This window comes from Oryzias melastigma, linkage group LG7 (genome assembly GCF_002922805.2).
Source record: "Oryzias melastigma strain HK-1 linkage group LG7, ASM292280v2, whole genome shotgun sequence".
In the NCBI taxonomy this organism is placed as follows: Eukaryota; Metazoa; Chordata; class Actinopteri; order Beloniformes; family Adrianichthyidae; genus Oryzias; species Oryzias melastigma.
Window position 1 is genome coordinate 3,400,187 of NC_050518.1, and position 18,782 is coordinate 3,418,968.

Here is an 18,782-nt window from a genome sequence, read left to right on the forward strand (position 1 = left end):
GTAGAGCAAGAGAACATTTTATTTATGTAAAAACAAAGTTTTAAAACAAGTTCAAACCATTTTTTTTGCCATTACTGTCAAACACAGATTTTTGAGTCAATTTAGATGGTGAAAAAACTGCCTTTTCCCAATAGTAGCCAGGTGAGGCTCTAGAAACCCCGAGACCCTGAAAGGGATGAAGCAGATTTAGAAAATGGATGGGTGAATAAACTGATGCATTTTTTTTTAACCTAATGAAGAATAGCTTGCATCAGAATAATTTGTCTCTCTTCAGAACACCCCCTGCCCTCAATGCTTTTATCTATTAAACTGCCTTCAAGTGAAAAAAAAATAATAATTCGGAAAACATTGATTTTTTTCCCCCAAGTTGTTCTAATAAAATCAGTTTACTTTCTTTAAAAATCAGCAATGCTACAAGAGTAGTCAAAAAGTACACAGCACATTACAAGTTCTTTCTGAACACAGCCACTCCATGCAGGTTTATCATCAAGTCTCCACCTCAGCAGAAGTCTTGTAAGGTGGTGCACTTCACTGAAAGCTGTAAAACTGAGTCTGTCAGTAGAACAACTGAACTGCAGCTTGGGAGACTTGGAATTATTCAACAATGATTAAAAATCTTGTTTTCATTTATCGAAGTAACAGAGCTCTGTCATGTCAGTAAATGAACAAAACTGGACTAACTCTGTGGTAAAATGTTCTTTTTTTCAGAAATGTTTGTCTTTTGTGTGAAGTGGGAGAAGAACGAAAGGATTCAAAATGGGTTATTCAGGTTTTTCTTGAAGAAAACAAGAATCACAGCAAATGAGGAAATTTGAGTCCATCAGCCAAACAAAAAAAAAAAAAAACAGAATGCGTTCAATCTAAATGAATGTGGCAAACATCATCTGCTTATGCTGCCTTTACCCAAACTGGTTTAGATACATTCTCTCTCCACACGATGCCTGGTCCAGCAATGACAACTAAAGCCAAACTCTCCCACAGTTCGATTCAGAGAGTCTTTTTAGTAAATCAAGGAGGGCATTCGCCCCCCCTCAGCTTCGGAAATTCTTCAAAGAAAAAAAGAAGCCAAGAGAGGACGGGGAGCCCGGTATCGATGGCCTTCAGTTGGCTTTGGCGCGGAGCTGTGCTCTCTTGCTAGTCACAGCCTGGAAGCCGGCCTTGATGCTAGCCACGGAGCAGCGGGAGTGGCACGTCTCGCACTGCAGGAAATAAAGACGAGTGTCCTTCTGCAAGATGGTGTCTGGAGAGCGGCAGGTGTGACATGTCACATATTCCTCTGCAGAAATGAGAAAACATGTATTTGTTATTTAATGTACAAAGAAAGTGATTTTTAATTTAGGTAATGTTGGAAACTCACAACAAGACCTAAATTTAGTCAATTTCCTGATTTATAAACAGCAAAATGCTTAGCCACCAATCACACACTGCAGCAGCTAATCACATGTATTTCCCTATCAGTAACTCAAATTGCTCATGCTTTTACATTCTGTGACACCTAAATAACACGCGCTATATGACAGACCGCAGCTTATTGACTGTTTATGCAATCACCGCTAAGTGGGTTAATTCTGAAAGGTTTTTGTAACTATAGGCAGTCACTGATATGCAACACATTACTAACGTTAACTAATGCATAGCTGCACAAAGTCACTTTTCTCCACAGCAGTATTATCTAATGCACGTTGAGTGTGAGAACAGGCAGTGACATATCCCCAAATGCCACAGAGCGGTGACCCAAATGCAAGTTCTTCAGCAAATTCTGCAGGTGGCCACATGGCGGCATTTGGGAGGAGTCAGTGGCTTTTATTTGTTTGTTTGTTTAAAACGTCGCATTATGGCCATAAAAGTTAACATTTTACAGCAACTTGACAATTTTTCTCTAAAAGTTGACATTGATCAAAAAACAAACAAAAAAAACTTGGAAGATTCTGCCGATGCCTCCCCATTTGTGATTGTAACATAAAGTGTAGCATATCAGCCCGCTTTTCTCCACTTCAGATTCCACTGGAATTATATTACCTTCGTAAATGGTTGAAGAATTACAACAGTTGAAAGATAATTAACACTGGAGCTAAAGCTCTGGTGTAAAAGGGTTAAGTCAGCTGTAATGAAATATAAACTTCATACTTACTGATGTATCTTCTTAACACATTTTCAATTTGTTTCTGTTGAAATCTGCCTTTGATCACCAGCTGATTATTTCCATCTATAGAGCCACTGTTTATAGACAAAAACAAAATATTGTTTTAAGAAAACTGACATAAAACATGGTTTGTATTAAAAAAAAAAAAAGTATACTAAGTTTATGCTTTCAGGATACCTTGTTCCCAGCTCAGCCAGCAGAAAAGCGAGGAGATGTTTAGGCTGACGATGCAACCTGTGTTAAACAAGTAACACGCCAGTTTTAGTCAAATTAAAAAAAAAAAAAAGGTGAGCAAAAAACAGTAAAGAAGGAGGCTAACAGTTTGCAGATGTCTGTGAAGTTGACAAAAGAGGTTTTTTTGGTTCCCACTCGGACCACTTGAGGAGGCTTCATCACAAACTTCCTCTTCTCTCCAGCCACCATGTCTGGGTTCTTCTCTCTCATGATGTTGAAGACTCTGTTTAAGAGCTGAAAGAGACACGAGTTTGAGAATCTAGTTAAAAACAGGGTAAGATCATACAGTGAACAGTGATTGTGAAATTCGTTTTTTTTTTTTAGATTTTAAGTGGTTTGATGTCATTATATTGTCCACTTGAGGGTATGAATAACAAGATTTGCAGAACATATCTGTTTATTCTGGATAAATGTTACCTCATCATAAGTGTAATCCCTTTCTGAGCCAGCCCAGGCAGGTCCTGAAGAGGAACTGAAAGAAATCCCATCGCTGATCTTGCCCTCATCATCATCCAGTGCTGCGGACAAAATCAAAATCACAAACTGCTTCTTTTTGTTCATGTGACCAACAACAGGAATTGATTTCTACCTTCATCGTTTTCCAAAAGCTCTCTGCCGCCTTCATCCATATCGGGTTTCTTTGGCTTCTTCTTTTTTGTTGGAAGTACCAAATCCATGTCGTCCTCTTGCGGTTTTGTTTGCTCGCCTTCAATTTGCAATTCCTGGTTTTTACGATTGACCAGGAACAAAGAGAGGAACATGTATTTATATAGAATAAAAAACCCTTAAGAAGATGGTACTGGTTGGAGAAAAAGAAAACTCGAGGTTTAGAAGTAACTCACCTTCAATCCTTCTTCTAAATCATTAAAATTCTTTTTAGGTTTCTTCTTCTTTTTCTTCTGGTTGGTAAAGTTCAGGTCAGTAACATCATCCGATGGCTCTAGAAGAAATTTAACTGATGTCAAGTAAGTACTGTGCATTGAACATCTCGATAACAATTCATAAAAGTGAAGTCTAGTTTGAAAAAAATCATTCTTCTAACCTTTCTTTCTGCTTTCATCTTCATCTATATCCACTTCTTTATCCTCTCCAACCTCTGGGTCGACCTCCTTTGCTTCCCCCTCTTTGGCCTCTTCTCCTCCAGCGCCCTCTCCACCTTCCTCATCCACCATGAAAGGCTTCTTCTTCTTCTTTTTCTTCTTGGTCATGTTTGGATCAAAAATCATCTGCAAATGAGAGGAGAGGGGAAAAAACAGGACACAGTCATTATGCTTACATGACATACGAACTGATATAGCTTTACATTTACATGCAGAGCAGCTGCATAAAATTACTGAACATGGATGTTTCCGGGTTAAATCAGGATTATTTTTCCAACTACTTGACTTCCTATATAATATTGCAGACTAAGTGAGTTTCCTCCTGTCATCAATAAGAATGTCGATTATTGGTTTATATCATGGCAGAACAATTGTAGTAACTTTGTTATCTAAATTAGTTTATTAACTTATTCAAAACGCAAAACGGATACAATTCAATTAGTTATGTCATCACTCTGTTCCTCAAAGAACAGTCGGGGTAGCTTGGACTTGCTAACAAGAGTGACTGGCGGTTAGCCTCGCGCGTTTCACTAACTAGCTAACATTATTATTATTATTTTCTTTTTCAGTTAGCTAGTCCCTTCGACGGTTACGGTTCCAGAAGTACGAATACATTAAATATTTATCAGAAAGCGATTAACTTGGCGTTTCCTTGTTTAATTCGTATGTGTGGGCCGCGGTTAGCCCGGCTGCAACCATGTGAGAGCTGCCGCTGCCAGGGTGGGGGGACCGTGTGGAGCCAGGCCCAACCTCAACACCAATCTGCTCCTGAAGTTCAGCGAACCGCGTCCCAAAAGTCACGGCAGTGACAGCGAATAATGGTTGGTAATCAAAAACGACTCACCTCGTCTCCTGACATGTTTGCAGACTGAAAAAGATACAAGTCGGAGAACTATTTATCCTTCGACCAGCCTCAGATCTCCGCGTAAAATTTCTTGCATCAGCGATGGACCACAGTGCGCAAGCGCAAAGAGGAGGTATTTCGACGTCTTTCCTTTGCGACGGCACATGGCAGACGTCATCCAACAAAAACTACAAAAAAGAGGAAAAAAACTTCATCATAATAAAAAATGAATGAAAACTGGATTTTGATAACCGTACTTACATCTGTGAATATACAAATTAGTCAAAAAAAATTAAATTATGAAGATGATCTTTCAGATCGGTTTTATCATCTTACAGATTAACCTCAAGAATATGTATCAATATTTGATGCAACAGCAACCAAACTCATGCAACTTTTAAAAATAAATGATACTACTGATTCATCAGTCAAACTGAATCATTTTGGTTTGATAACTTAAATTCTCATCGATATTTCTAAACATGTGAGTATATATATACATATATATATATATATATATATTTCAATTTGGCATCAAAGCTTCACCTGAAGAATATGAAACAGTTGATGTAATACCAAACTGATGCAACTTTTTAGAGGAAATGACAATACAGTTCCATTAGTCAGACTATCTTCTTTGATGATGTGGATTCATGTATTTGTATAGGTTACAATAAAAACACACAAGAAATCCTTTATATAATAGAACCTTACCCACAACTAGATTTTATTCCATTCAAAATTGAGGTGTATAAACTGAGATAAAATCTAGCTTTTTAAATACTTTTGAGGTGACAAAATAAAGGAAGTGTAATAAAAAAAAAAACATGTTATATGTTCTATAAAATATTTTTGGGCAAATTTGTTCTGGAAATGGATTTGTCGTGTACATTTCATGGATCACACAAGGAGACAACTATAAGACATTAATTGTTTGTGGTTATTGAACAGTTGATTTACCAAAAAATATATTTATCCAACTAATTATAAAAAAAGTGATTTTTTTTCTGTCCAAAATTTCGTATTCCAGCTTCACTTGAAGTGTGTGCAACTGTATCTATAATGTAACACCAACTAAACTGTTGCAATTTTTTAGGAGAAATAATAATGCAGATTAGTTTGACCTGAGTCATTCCCCGAGAATAACTCAGGTCAGACTTAAAAATGTTGTCATTTGCTACCGAATGCTTTATTTTTAAGTTAAGTAATTAAGGATATGTTAAACTACTGGAAAAAAGCCATAAGATGTCTTTGATTTTTTTAAATTATGAAGATGATCTTTCAGATCGGTTTTATCATCTTACAGATTAACCTCAAGAATATGTATCAAAATTTGATGCAACAGCAACCAAACTGATGCAACTTTTAAAAATAAATGATACTACTGATTCATTAGTCAAACTGAATCATTTTGGTTTGATAACTTAAATTCTCATCGATATTTCTAAACATGTGAGTATATATATATTTTTCAATTTGGCATCAAAGCTTCACCCGAAGAATGTGAAACAGTTGATGTAATACCAAACTGATGCAACTTTTTAGAGGAAATGACAATACAGTTCCATTAGTCAGACTATCTTCTTTGATGATGTGGATTCATGTATTTGTATAGGTTACAATAAAAACACACAAGAAATCCTTTATATAATAGAACCTTACCCACAACTTGATTTTATTCCATTCAAAATTGAGGTGTATAAACTGAGATAAAATCTAGCTTTTTAAATACTTTTGAGGTGACAAAATAAAGGAAGTGTAATAAAAAAAAAAACATGTTATATGTTCTATAAAATATTTTTGGGCAAATTTGTTCTGGAAATGGATTTGTCGTGTACATTTCATGGATCACACAAGGAGACAACTATAAGACATTAATTGTTTGTGGTTATTGAACAGTTGATTTACCAAAATATATATTTATCCAACTAGTTATTAAAAAAAAGTGATTTTTTTTTCTCTTCTCTTTACTTTACATTTCATGGATCACACAAGGAGACAACTTGTTAATTGTTAGTGAATTGTATATAAATATATTTTGGAATGATGTTGAAAATTATATTAGTTATAACACTTGAAAAACAACCAAGCTTAATTTTGTGTTGTTATAATGATGACATGGATTGTAACTTTATTTTATAACACAAATGATTTGGTTTTGGGGGAAATGTTATCTTCAGAAAAGGAAATGTTCAAACCCCACACATAATTTTGAACACTTTTGAATGACTTGATGCAGTATGGTGAAATAATCAAACAAATTAAAACACAAAAAAAGACAATTTCCACAGATGTAATTTTTGAAAAGATAAATTTTTAGGGGTTTAGTGATTCATTTCGACTTTTTGTGGCTGACAATTCGATTCATAGTCAATATTGGATAAAAAAATTTAACCAGTGTGAATCACAAATAAATATCTGGTACTGAACAGTACAGTTTTCCAGATTCCTTGTATTTCTTGCAAGTTCATTTAGGTGAATATTAAATCTGTGTACAAACAAGAACAAGTTGAGTCCACTGTTGTTTTTCCACACAAAAATGATACAAACTGAACATTATTAGATGATTCTACCACACAGTATGGTCACAGCTTTGTAATCTTTATTATTTCCACACATTGGACTGTAATGATGGGTTGATCATTTTTCTGTGTGTCGTCTGCTGTGATGGTACTTGGTCGTTTTTACTTTATAGTAAAATTAACCTACCACGTCTCAATACAAATAGTATTTTCCAACATCAATTTGATAACTGATTTATCTCATTCTGAAACCATTTGTAAAAATTGTATGGGTCGATTCTGCCTCAGATAGATCGATCTGGTTGGATCATAGGAATAGAAATTGATTCATCGGTAAATCGATTTATTGTTACTCCCACAATATATATTTTTTGTATAAAAGCTGAAGCTCATTGTTGTTATTTTTTGTTGTTTGCTTTCTTATGTGATGTTCCTGTACTTTGGCTGTATACATCTATATTTTTTTCTTCTTTTTGTCATATCCCTAGGCATTCACGCTTTGGTCATACACGTTTTTTTTAATTAACATTTAATTTAAAAAAATGGCGCTGAGCTAATTGTCTTCCTTAGAACTCAAATATTTGGAATCAAGTTTATAAAGTGCCTTCTGAATGTTTTACAACTAATTCAACAAGTAAATAAAAAGTGTTGGCTCTTATTCAAATAACAAACTAAATCTATTTATCATATTTGATTTGTGCTTCTATAACGTGTAGTACGTCATGAGCTTTTAACATTTTTGGTTCTAAGAAGACTTGTAAAACTTACTTGTTTCTTTTTTATGTTTTCCTAAATGATGCTTAAAAGAATGTTTTTTAAACACTTGGAGGGATGTACAAACAGTTTTAGGCTGGATTTATGTAAAAAAATATACCTTCTTTTGTCAGACACCACCCTGTAACTTTTGTCCATATATGTGGAAGTTTTACAAACTATTAAACCAGAAAATATCTGCAGGGATTCTGTTAAACACTACTGTTTTATCTAAGAAATATACCATATACAATTTGTGCTTAAGAATTATATGTGAAACTTCAAGTAGAATGTATGAATTCGATATTTTTAAAACCAAATGTGCCTAAAAAGCCGGTTGAACTGAACACTTAGAAATTGATAAGCATTTCCCAACTTAATCTTCATCTGAAAAATATTTTTCATTAGTAATTCATAGCAAAATTAAACTGATTGCAGAAAAAAATGACATAAAACTTCAACTATGGTAAAAGAAGTGGAAACATTTTAATGATTTGCAAATAATATTATCATCTGGATAAAGTTAAGAAAGGCAAACATGCTTGTCTGTATGTCTGCATTCTGCTTTTTTTTCCTATGTAAAAAACAGACATCATGACATTGAAAAACCAAACGAGTCAACTCCTTTAACACCAAAATGCAAACATTAGAGTGACAGAGCTTTCATGAATCACAATTTTCCTCTGGATAGTTAATAAGGTGTGATGTTGTTTATTATTATTATTACTTTGTCAAACAATATACAATTTTCAAATGAAACCCCTAAGAAAGGGACTGAGACAAAGTAGGATAAAGGGGTTAAACATCATTCTGTCTAGCCGTGCGATGTGATTTGTATTGTGACTTCTCATTCTTGCATGCTTCACACTACCCTCACCTGACCCTCTCAATGGCAGCAGAATTACTGTACATAAAAAATACACATTTGGGATATTTACACCAAATTACAAATACAGTTGGTGAGAATGCCTTTTTGAAGAGAAGTGGATGAAGTTGTGGAAAGAAGCGAAGCAGAGAGCAACACAGCTGTAGATATTCTTCACCCCATGCATCCTTCCTTTATGCTGAGTTTTTTCCCCCCTTAAACCGTACAGCAACTTTAATATCGCAATTAGAAAGGTTCTGGTAATATTTTCCACTCTTTCCTTCATCCTCCAGTCATGTTTTCGACATCACGTCTCAGCATAGAGCCCAAGCCTTTTGAATCCTGCTGCCGCGGTTCTGCACGGTACATATAAATCATAACTTTTTAAATAAGATATTTTAGGTTTGAAGGCAAAACAAAAACAAACTAGGTGGCTTTTAAAAGGTACACCAACGGAGTTGAAACAAACCGACCTCGCCTGGCTTGTGTGCTCTGAGCGACCACCAGCCTAGACTTGAATAAGGGACGAGAAAAGGAGGACTACAGCATTGTTGCTTATTTGTAGTGTTACATGAAGTACACAGCAAACTCTCCTCAGACACAAAAACACTTAACATCTTATCAGTCCAAATATTTCCAACAACTGCTTCTTCTTCTTCTTTCTCCAATGCCGGTACACTGTAGTTACATAGCTTCCATTGCCCAGCGCTGCAGGTCCTCCATGTCATCCTCGTCTTCTTCTTTCCTGGCTGTGATGGAAGATGAAAGGAGAGGGTTAGGAAGTTCTCTCAGCCTCACAAGGTGCTTGCATCTGTTCATCTAAAACCTCGAGCTCTTGCAATGACTAAGCACGTCTGAGTGATTCACTTGAAACATCAGAAAGCAATTACAGAGGCGCCGGCAAGCACATCATCGTGTCTGGTTTCACCAGATCCTTCAGTCTCTCCAGATGTGGTGTATTTTGGCAATTTCACGGCTGTTTACGACGTTACTTACGTCTGTCTGTGTATCAGTTTAAGCATTAACCCAAGAAGGAAGAAAAAAAAAAAAAGTGGAGGATTTTCCTATTTTTGTCTCGATAAAAATAAGAGAAACATCATAAGAACACGGAGCTGGAGCGATCACACGCACTACAACGGCACCCGTGGCGGCTCTCAGTCTGCCAGCAGTGCTCACTTCCTCTGCTGGAGCCTGGGCACCGGAGCTTATTTATTTTTTACCTACTAATCTCGTGACGGAAAATATCACATGCCCAAAGCTGAGTCCCTGATTGGTTGACGTACTGTACCACGACTGACGCCAAAATTGCGTCATAGGACCTCAGATCACGTCTGTACATTGACTTAACATTGAAATTTAACAACTCGCCATACTGGCTGCATCCCTTGTGAACGCACCTTAACTGTCCTAAAAACAGCACCACTAAATCCCTATAATCATACAGACTTTTTAAATTTCCTCTAAATAGTTTTAAATTAGAAACCCAACTTTTTTTTCCCAAAAACGAACTCAATTTGAAAGGTAAGTTATTTTTTGTCTTTTACCAGGTCTGGAAGGTAATGAAGTTGAAGGCACGTTGGGGAGAGGGACGTTCTCCGGTCCTCCGATCTTCAGAAGACTTGCGTCCAGGTCTTCCTGTTCCAGCTCATCCAGCTCTGCCAACAGCTCGTCCTGAGAGAGAACGCGGTCAACACCAAACAACACAAACCACCACAAAGAAATGGCTACAAATACTTCCTATAAAAGATGCACCATTTATTGTTTTTTTATTGTTCAATACTGAGCTATAATACAAAAAGATGGATAGATTAGTATAACAAAGACTTATTCTGTTCTGTTCTATTCTATTCTATGTCCAATTTCTCTCCCTAATCCCCAACTACTAATAAACTATATAGTGCAGGACTATCTATTGACTTTTAAAGCAATTCAGATACCATGCTCACTAGTTTTTTTCTTTTTTATTAAACAGCAAATATGATGTCACTGGTTTCACAAAGGGAAAATTCTAACCAATACGAGCATTTTACGATGTCTGTTTATGATGGACGCCACTTTGTTCTGATAATTAAAACATTGATGGTTTATTTAAAAAAAATACATTTTCTGCAATAACTGTTCTAAACACAATGCATTGTGGTCTATATTCACCAATCTAGTGAGCATTGATGCACACTGTTTTTGCAGACCTCTGGGTAATTTATTGGAGAATTGATTTTAGAAATGTAGGTTATGTCCCAATTCTTTCACTACTCACTATTTAGTGCGTTTACCGTTTTGTAGTGCTGTCCGAATCTACAATTCCAAAATCGAGTGACCTAGATATTTCCCAGAATTCTTTGCGAAAAGCAACAATGCATTGATGCCCTCTATATTGGCAAACTTAGACCACAATGCATTGTGTTTGAATTTTTTGTGTGAAAAAAATGTATTTATGTGTAATTTTTCAATAAACCATCAATGTTTCGGACATAGCCCTGGATTCGGACAGCACTACAAATGAAGTGAGTAGTGAAGGAATTCTGACATAGCCTGAATCTCATCAATTGTGGTTAATCTAACTCGTGGAGAAGAAACCTCCAAATCAGACCCAACCCTGGTCCTCAAAATCAACCACCCTGCTTGTTTTGTAGCTCCCCAAGTCCTCTACATTCTGATTGGCTTAAAACACCTGACCCAGGTAATTGGTAGCGAGCAGAGCGGAGAGAGCTGGGAAACAGGCAGGGTGGTAGATCCTGAAGATCAGAGTTGGACAGAACTGCTCCACAGCATGTCTGGTTTGACAGTTAAAGACTAAAGGCAGTCAAAGGAGGATAAAGTGAGTGCAGCCTGGTAAGGAACAAAACATGGCAAATACTTCTAATAAGTCAGCCAGAAAATCTTGTGAAAATCACAACTGATGCCACACACATCACAACTGAAAATATTTTTTAAAAAGCTACACTAAATAACTTAAGATTTTTCCGTGCATCCTAATTTAATTTTTGATAGTGTCTAAGAAATACAGTTTAAAGCAGGTATCAGTAACAAAGCAGTAAAGACTCAACAGAAACAGAAAGAAAAGCCTCACTCACCTCATCAAACTCCTCTCCAAAACCTACAGGTTTAGAGATGGCGTCAGAGATCTCCTGAGCCAGCTCCTGCTGCTCTGTAATGTCCTGCATCAGGTCATCAACTTTGTCGATGTCCCTGAAATTATAACACGAGGAGCACAAGTCATTCCTACGTTTTCTAACCAATGGGTGTGGCCCAAATGTCAACAGAACTTTCTTATAGTCTGGATTGCAGTTCAGTCTGTCAGGTTCTTGAACAGCGCTGCTCCTTACATGTTTTCATGTGCAGACTTCATGGCCTTGGCAGCAAAGCCCATGTTTTTGAGCACTTCTGTGTTTGTGTTGGCGTTCTCCAGAGCCTCCCTCTGGAACTCGATGGTGGAGAGCGTGCCGTCGATCTGGGCGAGCTGCTTTTCGTACCGCTTCTTTCTTTTCAAAGCCTGAAGAGCCGCTAAAGAAAAAGAAAATATTCAGTGATTCACAAAAATAAAAAAGCTTACTTTAGTGTAACTCAGGGACAATCAAACTACTCACATAGGCTTTATATTTGTATGATTAATAATTAAGCTGATCTCAAATCACAATGGATAATTTCTATAGGTGTAACGATTAATTCACTTATAAATATTCCTATGATCCAACCAGATCGATCTGTCTGAGGGAAATTGTTAATCGAATCAACTCATACCATTATAAAATTGCTAAATACATAGATCAATTATATCAATATTAGAAAGAATGTGACAATTTGCATGTCATTTTCTAAATATGTATTTTTTTTTCCTGGGGACATGAACCCAAAAGAGGGGTTTGGCTAGGATTAAACCACCAAAAGGTTCCTGAGTGCAGCTGTGTCTGCAGCTCACCACTCCCCTAGGGGATGGGTCAAATGTGGAGAGCAAATTTTACATACCTAGGTCCGTGACAACTAATGGGACTTCAACTACGTGTGGCCAACAAAAAAATTCAGTGTTGGACGCACTTAAAAAAGGTACAGGATATGCAGCAATGTGCACATATTATGTGTGGCCAAGATAAATTTGCATCGGTTTAAAAATCCTGAAAATTAATATAATAGACAAAAAAATGTTAATATGTTACTACATAAATAATGCAATAACAAAAAAAACACTGCAGTGTCTTGTAAAAAGTCAAATGATTTATCATTTAACTTTGAATTTCTACTGTAATCTATTTTCACGGGTAGGAAAATGATCTTTTTATAACCTTGCAGTCATTTTAAAATTAGAATTAAGCCTAAATTATAATACCCACATTAAAAAGAGAGTAACTAAAATAAAAACTTAGATGTTTCTTCTTTGGACTGCAGGACTAGTTTAAGTTAATGAGTTATAGATGTTCAATCAGTGGAGAGTAACGTGATCTTAAATCTTGTAGTTCCAATTTTTCATGATCTAAGCTGCAGAAAAAAACAGAGTTTCTAGTGAATCTGTATCAAATAATAACACTTAACTGGACATGACAAAGGGAAAAAACTGCAGTGCCATCAGGGGGGAAATTCATGCTGTTAAATTAGTGGAATAAATGCAGATTTTTTTAGGAGTGAGAAAAGGTTTAAATAGTTTTGAATAGGTTTATTTAAATAAAATAAACAGTGGGGCTTTTCAATGCTTATAGACCAAATATTTATTACTTTTAATGTGCAAAACCCCATCACAACTAAAGAAAACATTGATCCTGACTGGAAAAAAGGCTTCAGTTTTTACCAGCATCCTCAGATTAAAACAAATAGTAAAAGAAATGTCATTTTGGCAACATTAAAAGGAGCTTAAATGATTTTGTTTTTTAAATATGTGAAATAATGCAAAAATCAAAGCTGATCATGGAATAGTTTTTCTTTTTGGAAGTCCAAGTAAAGATGGGAACACCTCAGCAACTAACGGAGGAAAACCCATTACGCAATCCATGATATCATAAGGTGAGTCGATACAGTTGTTAGTGTTTTATCACCACCTTGTTGAAGCTGCGCCACACCTAACCCATTATGATTTTCACAAAAATCAGACGACAAAAGTACAATTAAGGCCGCAAAAATGATTAACAATCACAAAAAATATGTCCATTAATCGATGCCGTAACACTTTATTTCCGAGTAGGAGGACAGGAATGACAACAGTTTCCAACAACTTAGCCAAACAAGCTAACGTGCTAACACCGAGCTTTTGCTGTTTGACGTGACATTCCCAAAGAAAGTCGGAAGACTAAATGAAAACCGCGACTTGATGTCTCACCTCTCTTGTTTTTCGTTCCATTTTTCTTGGCAATTTGTAGTTCCTGGTCAATCTTTTTCTCTAAAAACTCTTGTTTCTTCGTTAGCATCTCCTCCGTCTCTCGGAGTTTCTGGATCGCCTCTTGCGGACTGGGTCCCTTTCCTCCTTTACCTCCTCCACCAAATATCTTACCAAACAATGACATTTCTAAGATATTAAAACTACCCTTTAATATAGAAGTATCCAACAAAACTAAAGCAAATTGGTTAGTTTATCCTAATAAATTCTATCTTCAGTCTAGGCTAGTCCTTGCCCTCCGGATTGTTGATGTTTCTCTACTTCCTAGATTAGGCCCAATGACGTATCCAGGAGGATGGGAGTGGGCGTTCCTCCAAAAGTAGCGCCCTTTGTCGCCACCTGCTGGAAGACTGAAATAACTACATCAATTCGACAAAATCGAATTTGACAATAAAATAAAAATGTTTTATAAGCAAACATTAAAAATTAGCATTAAAAATTCTTGTAAAACCTTAAAATTATATGTATGAAGTAATAAACAAATTAAATTCATATATACATTGATTAGGAAATGGATTTTCATTGAACTGTAACTTTAAATCATTAAAAAAAAAAAAAAAAAATTGTGATATTGCCTAATCAAGCCAAACTCCTTTGGGGCCATGTCTGGGTCTCCAAATACACATTTAGCCTAAAAAGAAATTCAGAGAACTTGTTTGTGGGGTTCATATAACTTTAATTATGTTGCTACATGATCCATGGTTGTTCAGTTACGTTCTTTATTTAATACAGTATGTTAATAACTTTGACAGCATGGAGTATTTTCATTTTACATACAAAAGAGTATCCAATAAGTGGGATAATTTGGGTGTGACTGTATGTGTAATCTGAAGCACCTTTTGCTATTTTTTTCCTTTCATGTGGTGTAAGCACAGTTCAGCTGTCATCATCTCCGCCTTCAAGCTCTTTCAGAAAAAAACAAATATCCAAATTTGTTGTGTGGATGATTCAAGAGATGGAAAAAATAAGACAAAAGTCTTTCTGTAGGAAATAAAATACACTTATGTGATGAACCAAACTGGAGACGGTCCCTCTTAAGACAGTTTGTTTAAATAATTAACTCACAAACAGAAAAAGTCATTAAAAAATGCAGCCATACTTGAAGACGGCAGATTGGATGATTGAATAAGATGCTCTAAATGATAAAGAATTGCTTTTATGTACAGAAAAGATGATCAAGAGAATAGAAAACAGAACAAATTAATCTTCAAATTATTTACTCAAAATGAGAGGAAAAAAAAAAATCTTTGGATTATTTAATTTCTCCAGACTTCAAACATCGGATTATTGAAAATAACACTTTATCTTAGAGCTAATTTAGATGTTTATTAAAGACATCACAGTGAAGCATAAAACCATTCTAAGTATTTTACTGTCATGTTTATTATGACTCCAAAATTGATTTACAGTTTGTTGCTCAAGTGAGCCAACGCATTGATTCAGGTTTAATCTCAATTTTTAAACACAGATTCCTGGTTTTCTGTTGCATGAAGGAAATCTGATGCAATGGAAGTTTGTCTTTTTTTTAAATTTAAACCAACTGTTCCTTTTCCCCAAACCTGCAAGTTCACCTTTTGTTGTCACATAAAACATCAACACACACTCATGCCAGCGTTCCTGTGGGAAGCCAGAAAAGACACAAACACACACAGCTTTTACTGGCTAAAACAAGACCAAACTTTATAAGACAACAGATTCAGTTTGGTTTGCACAGATTATTTCTGCTCAAAGCCCCTTAAAAATGGACATGAGTGTGGAACTTTGAAACCTAAAAACCAATGAAAGCGTTAACATTTAGCTAAGTGAAGCCACTTCCACAAAGATCACTGTTACCTGTGCAAGTGTGAGGAGATTATGGAAAGATGGACGGAAGAAGCAGAAAAGGCAGATTTTTTTTTTTTGCAAAACAAAAAACAAGGGCGAAAAGCTGTGACAAAAACGTTAGCCATCTTTAACTTGCCTTTCGTTTGCTTTCCTTTAACACTTGCAATTATGATTCATACAAGCATATCTTTGTGACATATTGCATTAAATTATGAAGAAAACGGGAAAACAGATCAACATGAACCCAGAAGACATCTTCATTGCTGTCATAGACACTCGTCTTCCCGAGTCCGCTGTCCATCCGTCGCTCTGTCACTGTGCTGTCCCTCTGTGTCTCTACAGGACCATCTTGCCAATAATGGCCCCAATCACAAAGAAGAGTAGGCAGAACGCCAGGACACGAGTGGTCAGGCCTTCGTCCTTCATGGCCGTCATCGCCATGTTGGAGGAGTGAGGAGCAGCGGCGGACGTCACCCTCCTCTTCCGCAGTCCATCATCTTCCTGTGATGAAGAGGAAAACACAAAAGCTCAAAATGCATCATTTGCTTCAGGAAAAAAGGATCTTTGTTTACAGGTTTACAGTACCAGTACTCCTAAAATATAGAGATGACACCAATTTTTGATGCAACTAAGATACAGCAGGTAAAGGAACAGCGTAACTTCTTATAACTCATGGAAAGTTATGCCAAACTGTAAAGGAAGAAAAAGATAAAATGATATGAAGTTTTCCATGGATCCATCTCTTATCTTTAGCAGTATCACAAAAGTTACTGAAGACTCTCCCAGGTATCAAGGTGCAAAGGTGGAGTATTCAGAACAGGCCGACAAGCATTGCAGATTCACATTTAGAGACCAACAACCAATAAACCCTTTCACTGAATGCTATTTAACACAATTTTATGTAAATAATAAAAGGTAACTTTACTAATTGTAACGGAAATTTAAACAATATTTATTTTACAAATGTCCAACCTAACTGTATTTGTTTTCTTCTCTTAGATCGTTCACAGATCAAAATACAAATGTATGATATCCTTTAATATTGGAGATTCTATTGAAAATATCGACCTTTCATTTCAGCAGATATTGTTCTAATGGCTTCTGTTATGGCTGATGTTATTCGCACATATTTTAAGAGCGACCGAGCACAAAAGTTGATGGAAATTCATGTTAGCCATATGTAATTGCTGCATGTCTGCACACATTTTAATTGCTTCTAGAGCTATATATAATTGTTTTAAGGGGAATTTGTTGTTTTACGGGGTGTTTAGGGTATAAAGAGCGGCCAAGAAAAAAGTTCAGCACTGGCCGCATGGATCAAGAAAATGACATGCAAATAGTCAATTTCATATTTTTGGACAGTTTTGAAATTATTCTAATCCTTTTTTACATTTATTTTCCCGCAGATCAGACATGGTTATGAGAAAAAAGCGAAGGGGAGTAAGGTTAAAACCACTAAAACAGCGGCTTCGATTAACAGTAGAAAACATTTCAACAGTAATTAGCTTTACTTTAATGTAAGACATGCTGAAATTGTCTATGTCTCATACCCAAAGCTATTGCCAGCATTAGCATAAATTAGAAGAATAAAATAGTAAAATTAGCTTCATAATATGTCAATATTGTTCACCATTTTTATTGCACCAGTAATGTAAGGTTGGGGGTGTTAGGGGCTGTCAGCTAGTGGGAGAGCATGTAAACAGAGAGCTCTCAGTTGTGAGTGACGGAAAGAAGGGGGCAAGAGTCCCACCCACAACTCAGAGGCTACTACTGCTGCTCTGAAGTAACTATGTCCCAGAAAACAACAGTCGGTCCTAATTAAAAGACCAAAGAGACACTTTTAAAAGAGCTTAAAAGATTTATTGAAGTGAGTCTTTAAACCAAGAAGCCTCATCCTGTAAATAAGCTAAAACTTTCCCTGATTTTGCAAAAACCTGGCATAATTCCTCAATTTTTTTTAAACAAAAAAGCAATATTAGAGTAATATTCTTTTAAATACTATATTTTTTCCTCACGTGTTACAGCAAAATCATAAGAATTACCCAAATAACCACAACTTTGATGGAGATTGCCTTAACAATCATACATACCATAAATAGTATCTTCAGTCTAACAGATTACACTGAGAATTCGTATTAAAAGAAAAACAAGCAAAACAAATATTTTGTCTTTTTGTAATAGAATGATCTGACGAAATACAATGATCTTTTGTGCCTTGAGATGACCTCAGTTGAGAAGCTATGCTTTAAAAAAAATAATTGAATTGGGAAATAAAGCAGAAGTCTGAAAGCAAACCTGCTTTATTTCCAAGTCTCACCTTGATTTGTTTATTTTCTTCCCGTAACCTCTGCACCTCCATCTGCAGCCGCTTGCACTCCTCCATGATCTTCTTAACCTCGCCGTCGTCCATTGAGACGCTGCCTTGCTTGGTCTGGTGCTCAGACTTAACAGAAGTAGAGGAAGTTTCATTTTTTTTGCTCTCACCCTCATGCTGTGGAGAGAAAATGAAGGCGGGGTGGTGATGAATGGAGACGAGGGACCAACGGCAGGCAGGCAGTGAGACGGCAAACAAAGTTTCAAACCAACAAACAAGTCGTGTAATGAATGGCAGTGATATCTGGCTGAAAGACGAGACGCTGAAATATGAACGTTTAGAACTGAAACAATACATTTTTAATTTGTAGTTTAAAGTTACACTTTGTAAGCATGCAGTGATAAATTTACAAAGCAAAAACAGATATAACCATAATCAAGAGGACAAAAATGTACAAACATTTTTGACTGAAGCTAACACAGAAGAAGGCTGACTTGAACTTACAGTTTTGTCGTTTTCTAGAGGCATCTCAAATGCACATCTCAACTTTGAATCCATCAGTTCTTCAGGTTTTGCCTCCTTCCACTGGAAACAAACACAAATAGTAAATAAACTGATAATAAAAGAGCCAGTAGAATTTATTTAAGTTACAACAGTACTATCAAATAATTGTTATAGTTTATTTTAACCCTTCCGTACTGTAAAATGTGTTTCAGTAAAATGCGTTTTAGTTTAGCCACTAGGTGGCGATCACGCTTTAGCAATACACCTTATTCCAGAAAGTATGAGCAAAAAACTGTTTTAGACCACAAATGGTTATT

General features: G+C 36.0%; 3 protein-coding genes and 1 long non-coding RNA gene across 5 annotated transcripts in view; 1 reads left to right on the forward strand and 3 right to left on the reverse strand.

The window, feature by feature from the left end:
* Position 1: 1 nt before the first annotated feature.
* Positions 2-4,509, reverse strand: eif2s2 (eukaryotic translation initiation factor 2, subunit 2 beta). Of its 2 annotated transcripts, none has more exons than XM_024292388.2 (9): positions 4,322-4,509; positions 3,420-3,603; positions 3,220-3,332; positions 2,967-3,099; positions 2,795-2,895; positions 2,463-2,611; positions 2,321-2,377; positions 2,132-2,217; positions 2-1,276 (listed from the first exon to the last, which is right to left on the reverse strand). In XM_024292388.2, exons 1-9 carry the CDS (start codon positions 4,334-4,336, stop codon positions 1,101-1,103), a joined length of 1,014 nt encoding a protein of 337 aa, XP_024148156.1. In that variant the 5' UTR covers positions 4,337-4,509; the 3' UTR covers positions 2-1,100. The 2 variants fall into 2 exon arrangements, with proteins under 2 accessions (XP_024148156.1, XP_024148157.1); XM_024292389.2 differs by having other exon boundaries at positions 3,220-3,317; positions 4,322-4,503.
* LOC112158809 lies at positions 3,927-10,217 on the forward strand. The gene is made up of 2 exons (XR_002921369.2): positions 3,927-4,298; positions 10,009-10,217. It is a non-coding gene; the product is annotated as an uncharacterized LOC112158809 (long non-coding RNA).
* On the reverse strand, positions 8,059-14,112 carry chmp4ba (charged multivesicular body protein 4Ba). The gene is made up of 5 exons (XM_024292391.2): positions 13,767-14,112; positions 11,788-11,965; positions 11,536-11,650; positions 10,006-10,132; positions 8,059-9,210 (listed from the first exon to the last, which is right to left on the reverse strand). Exons 1-5 carry the CDS (start codon positions 13,948-13,950, stop codon positions 9,146-9,148), a joined length of 669 nt encoding a protein of 222 aa, XP_024148159.1. The 5' UTR covers positions 13,951-14,112; the 3' UTR covers positions 8,059-9,145.
* Positions 14,113-15,712: 1,600 nt separating this feature from the next.
* The window catches only part of LOC112158806 (vesicle-associated membrane protein-associated protein B/C), a gene marked incomplete in the record, with an annotated part of 4,920 nt that continues 1,850 nt past the window's right edge, over positions 15,713-18,782 (reverse strand). Inside the window, 3 exon segments of the mRNA XM_024292390.2 lie at positions 15,713-16,148; positions 17,965-18,138; positions 18,466-18,546. Coding sequence (XP_024148158.1) covers positions 15,984-16,148; positions 17,965-18,138; positions 18,466-18,546 — 420 coding nt within the window.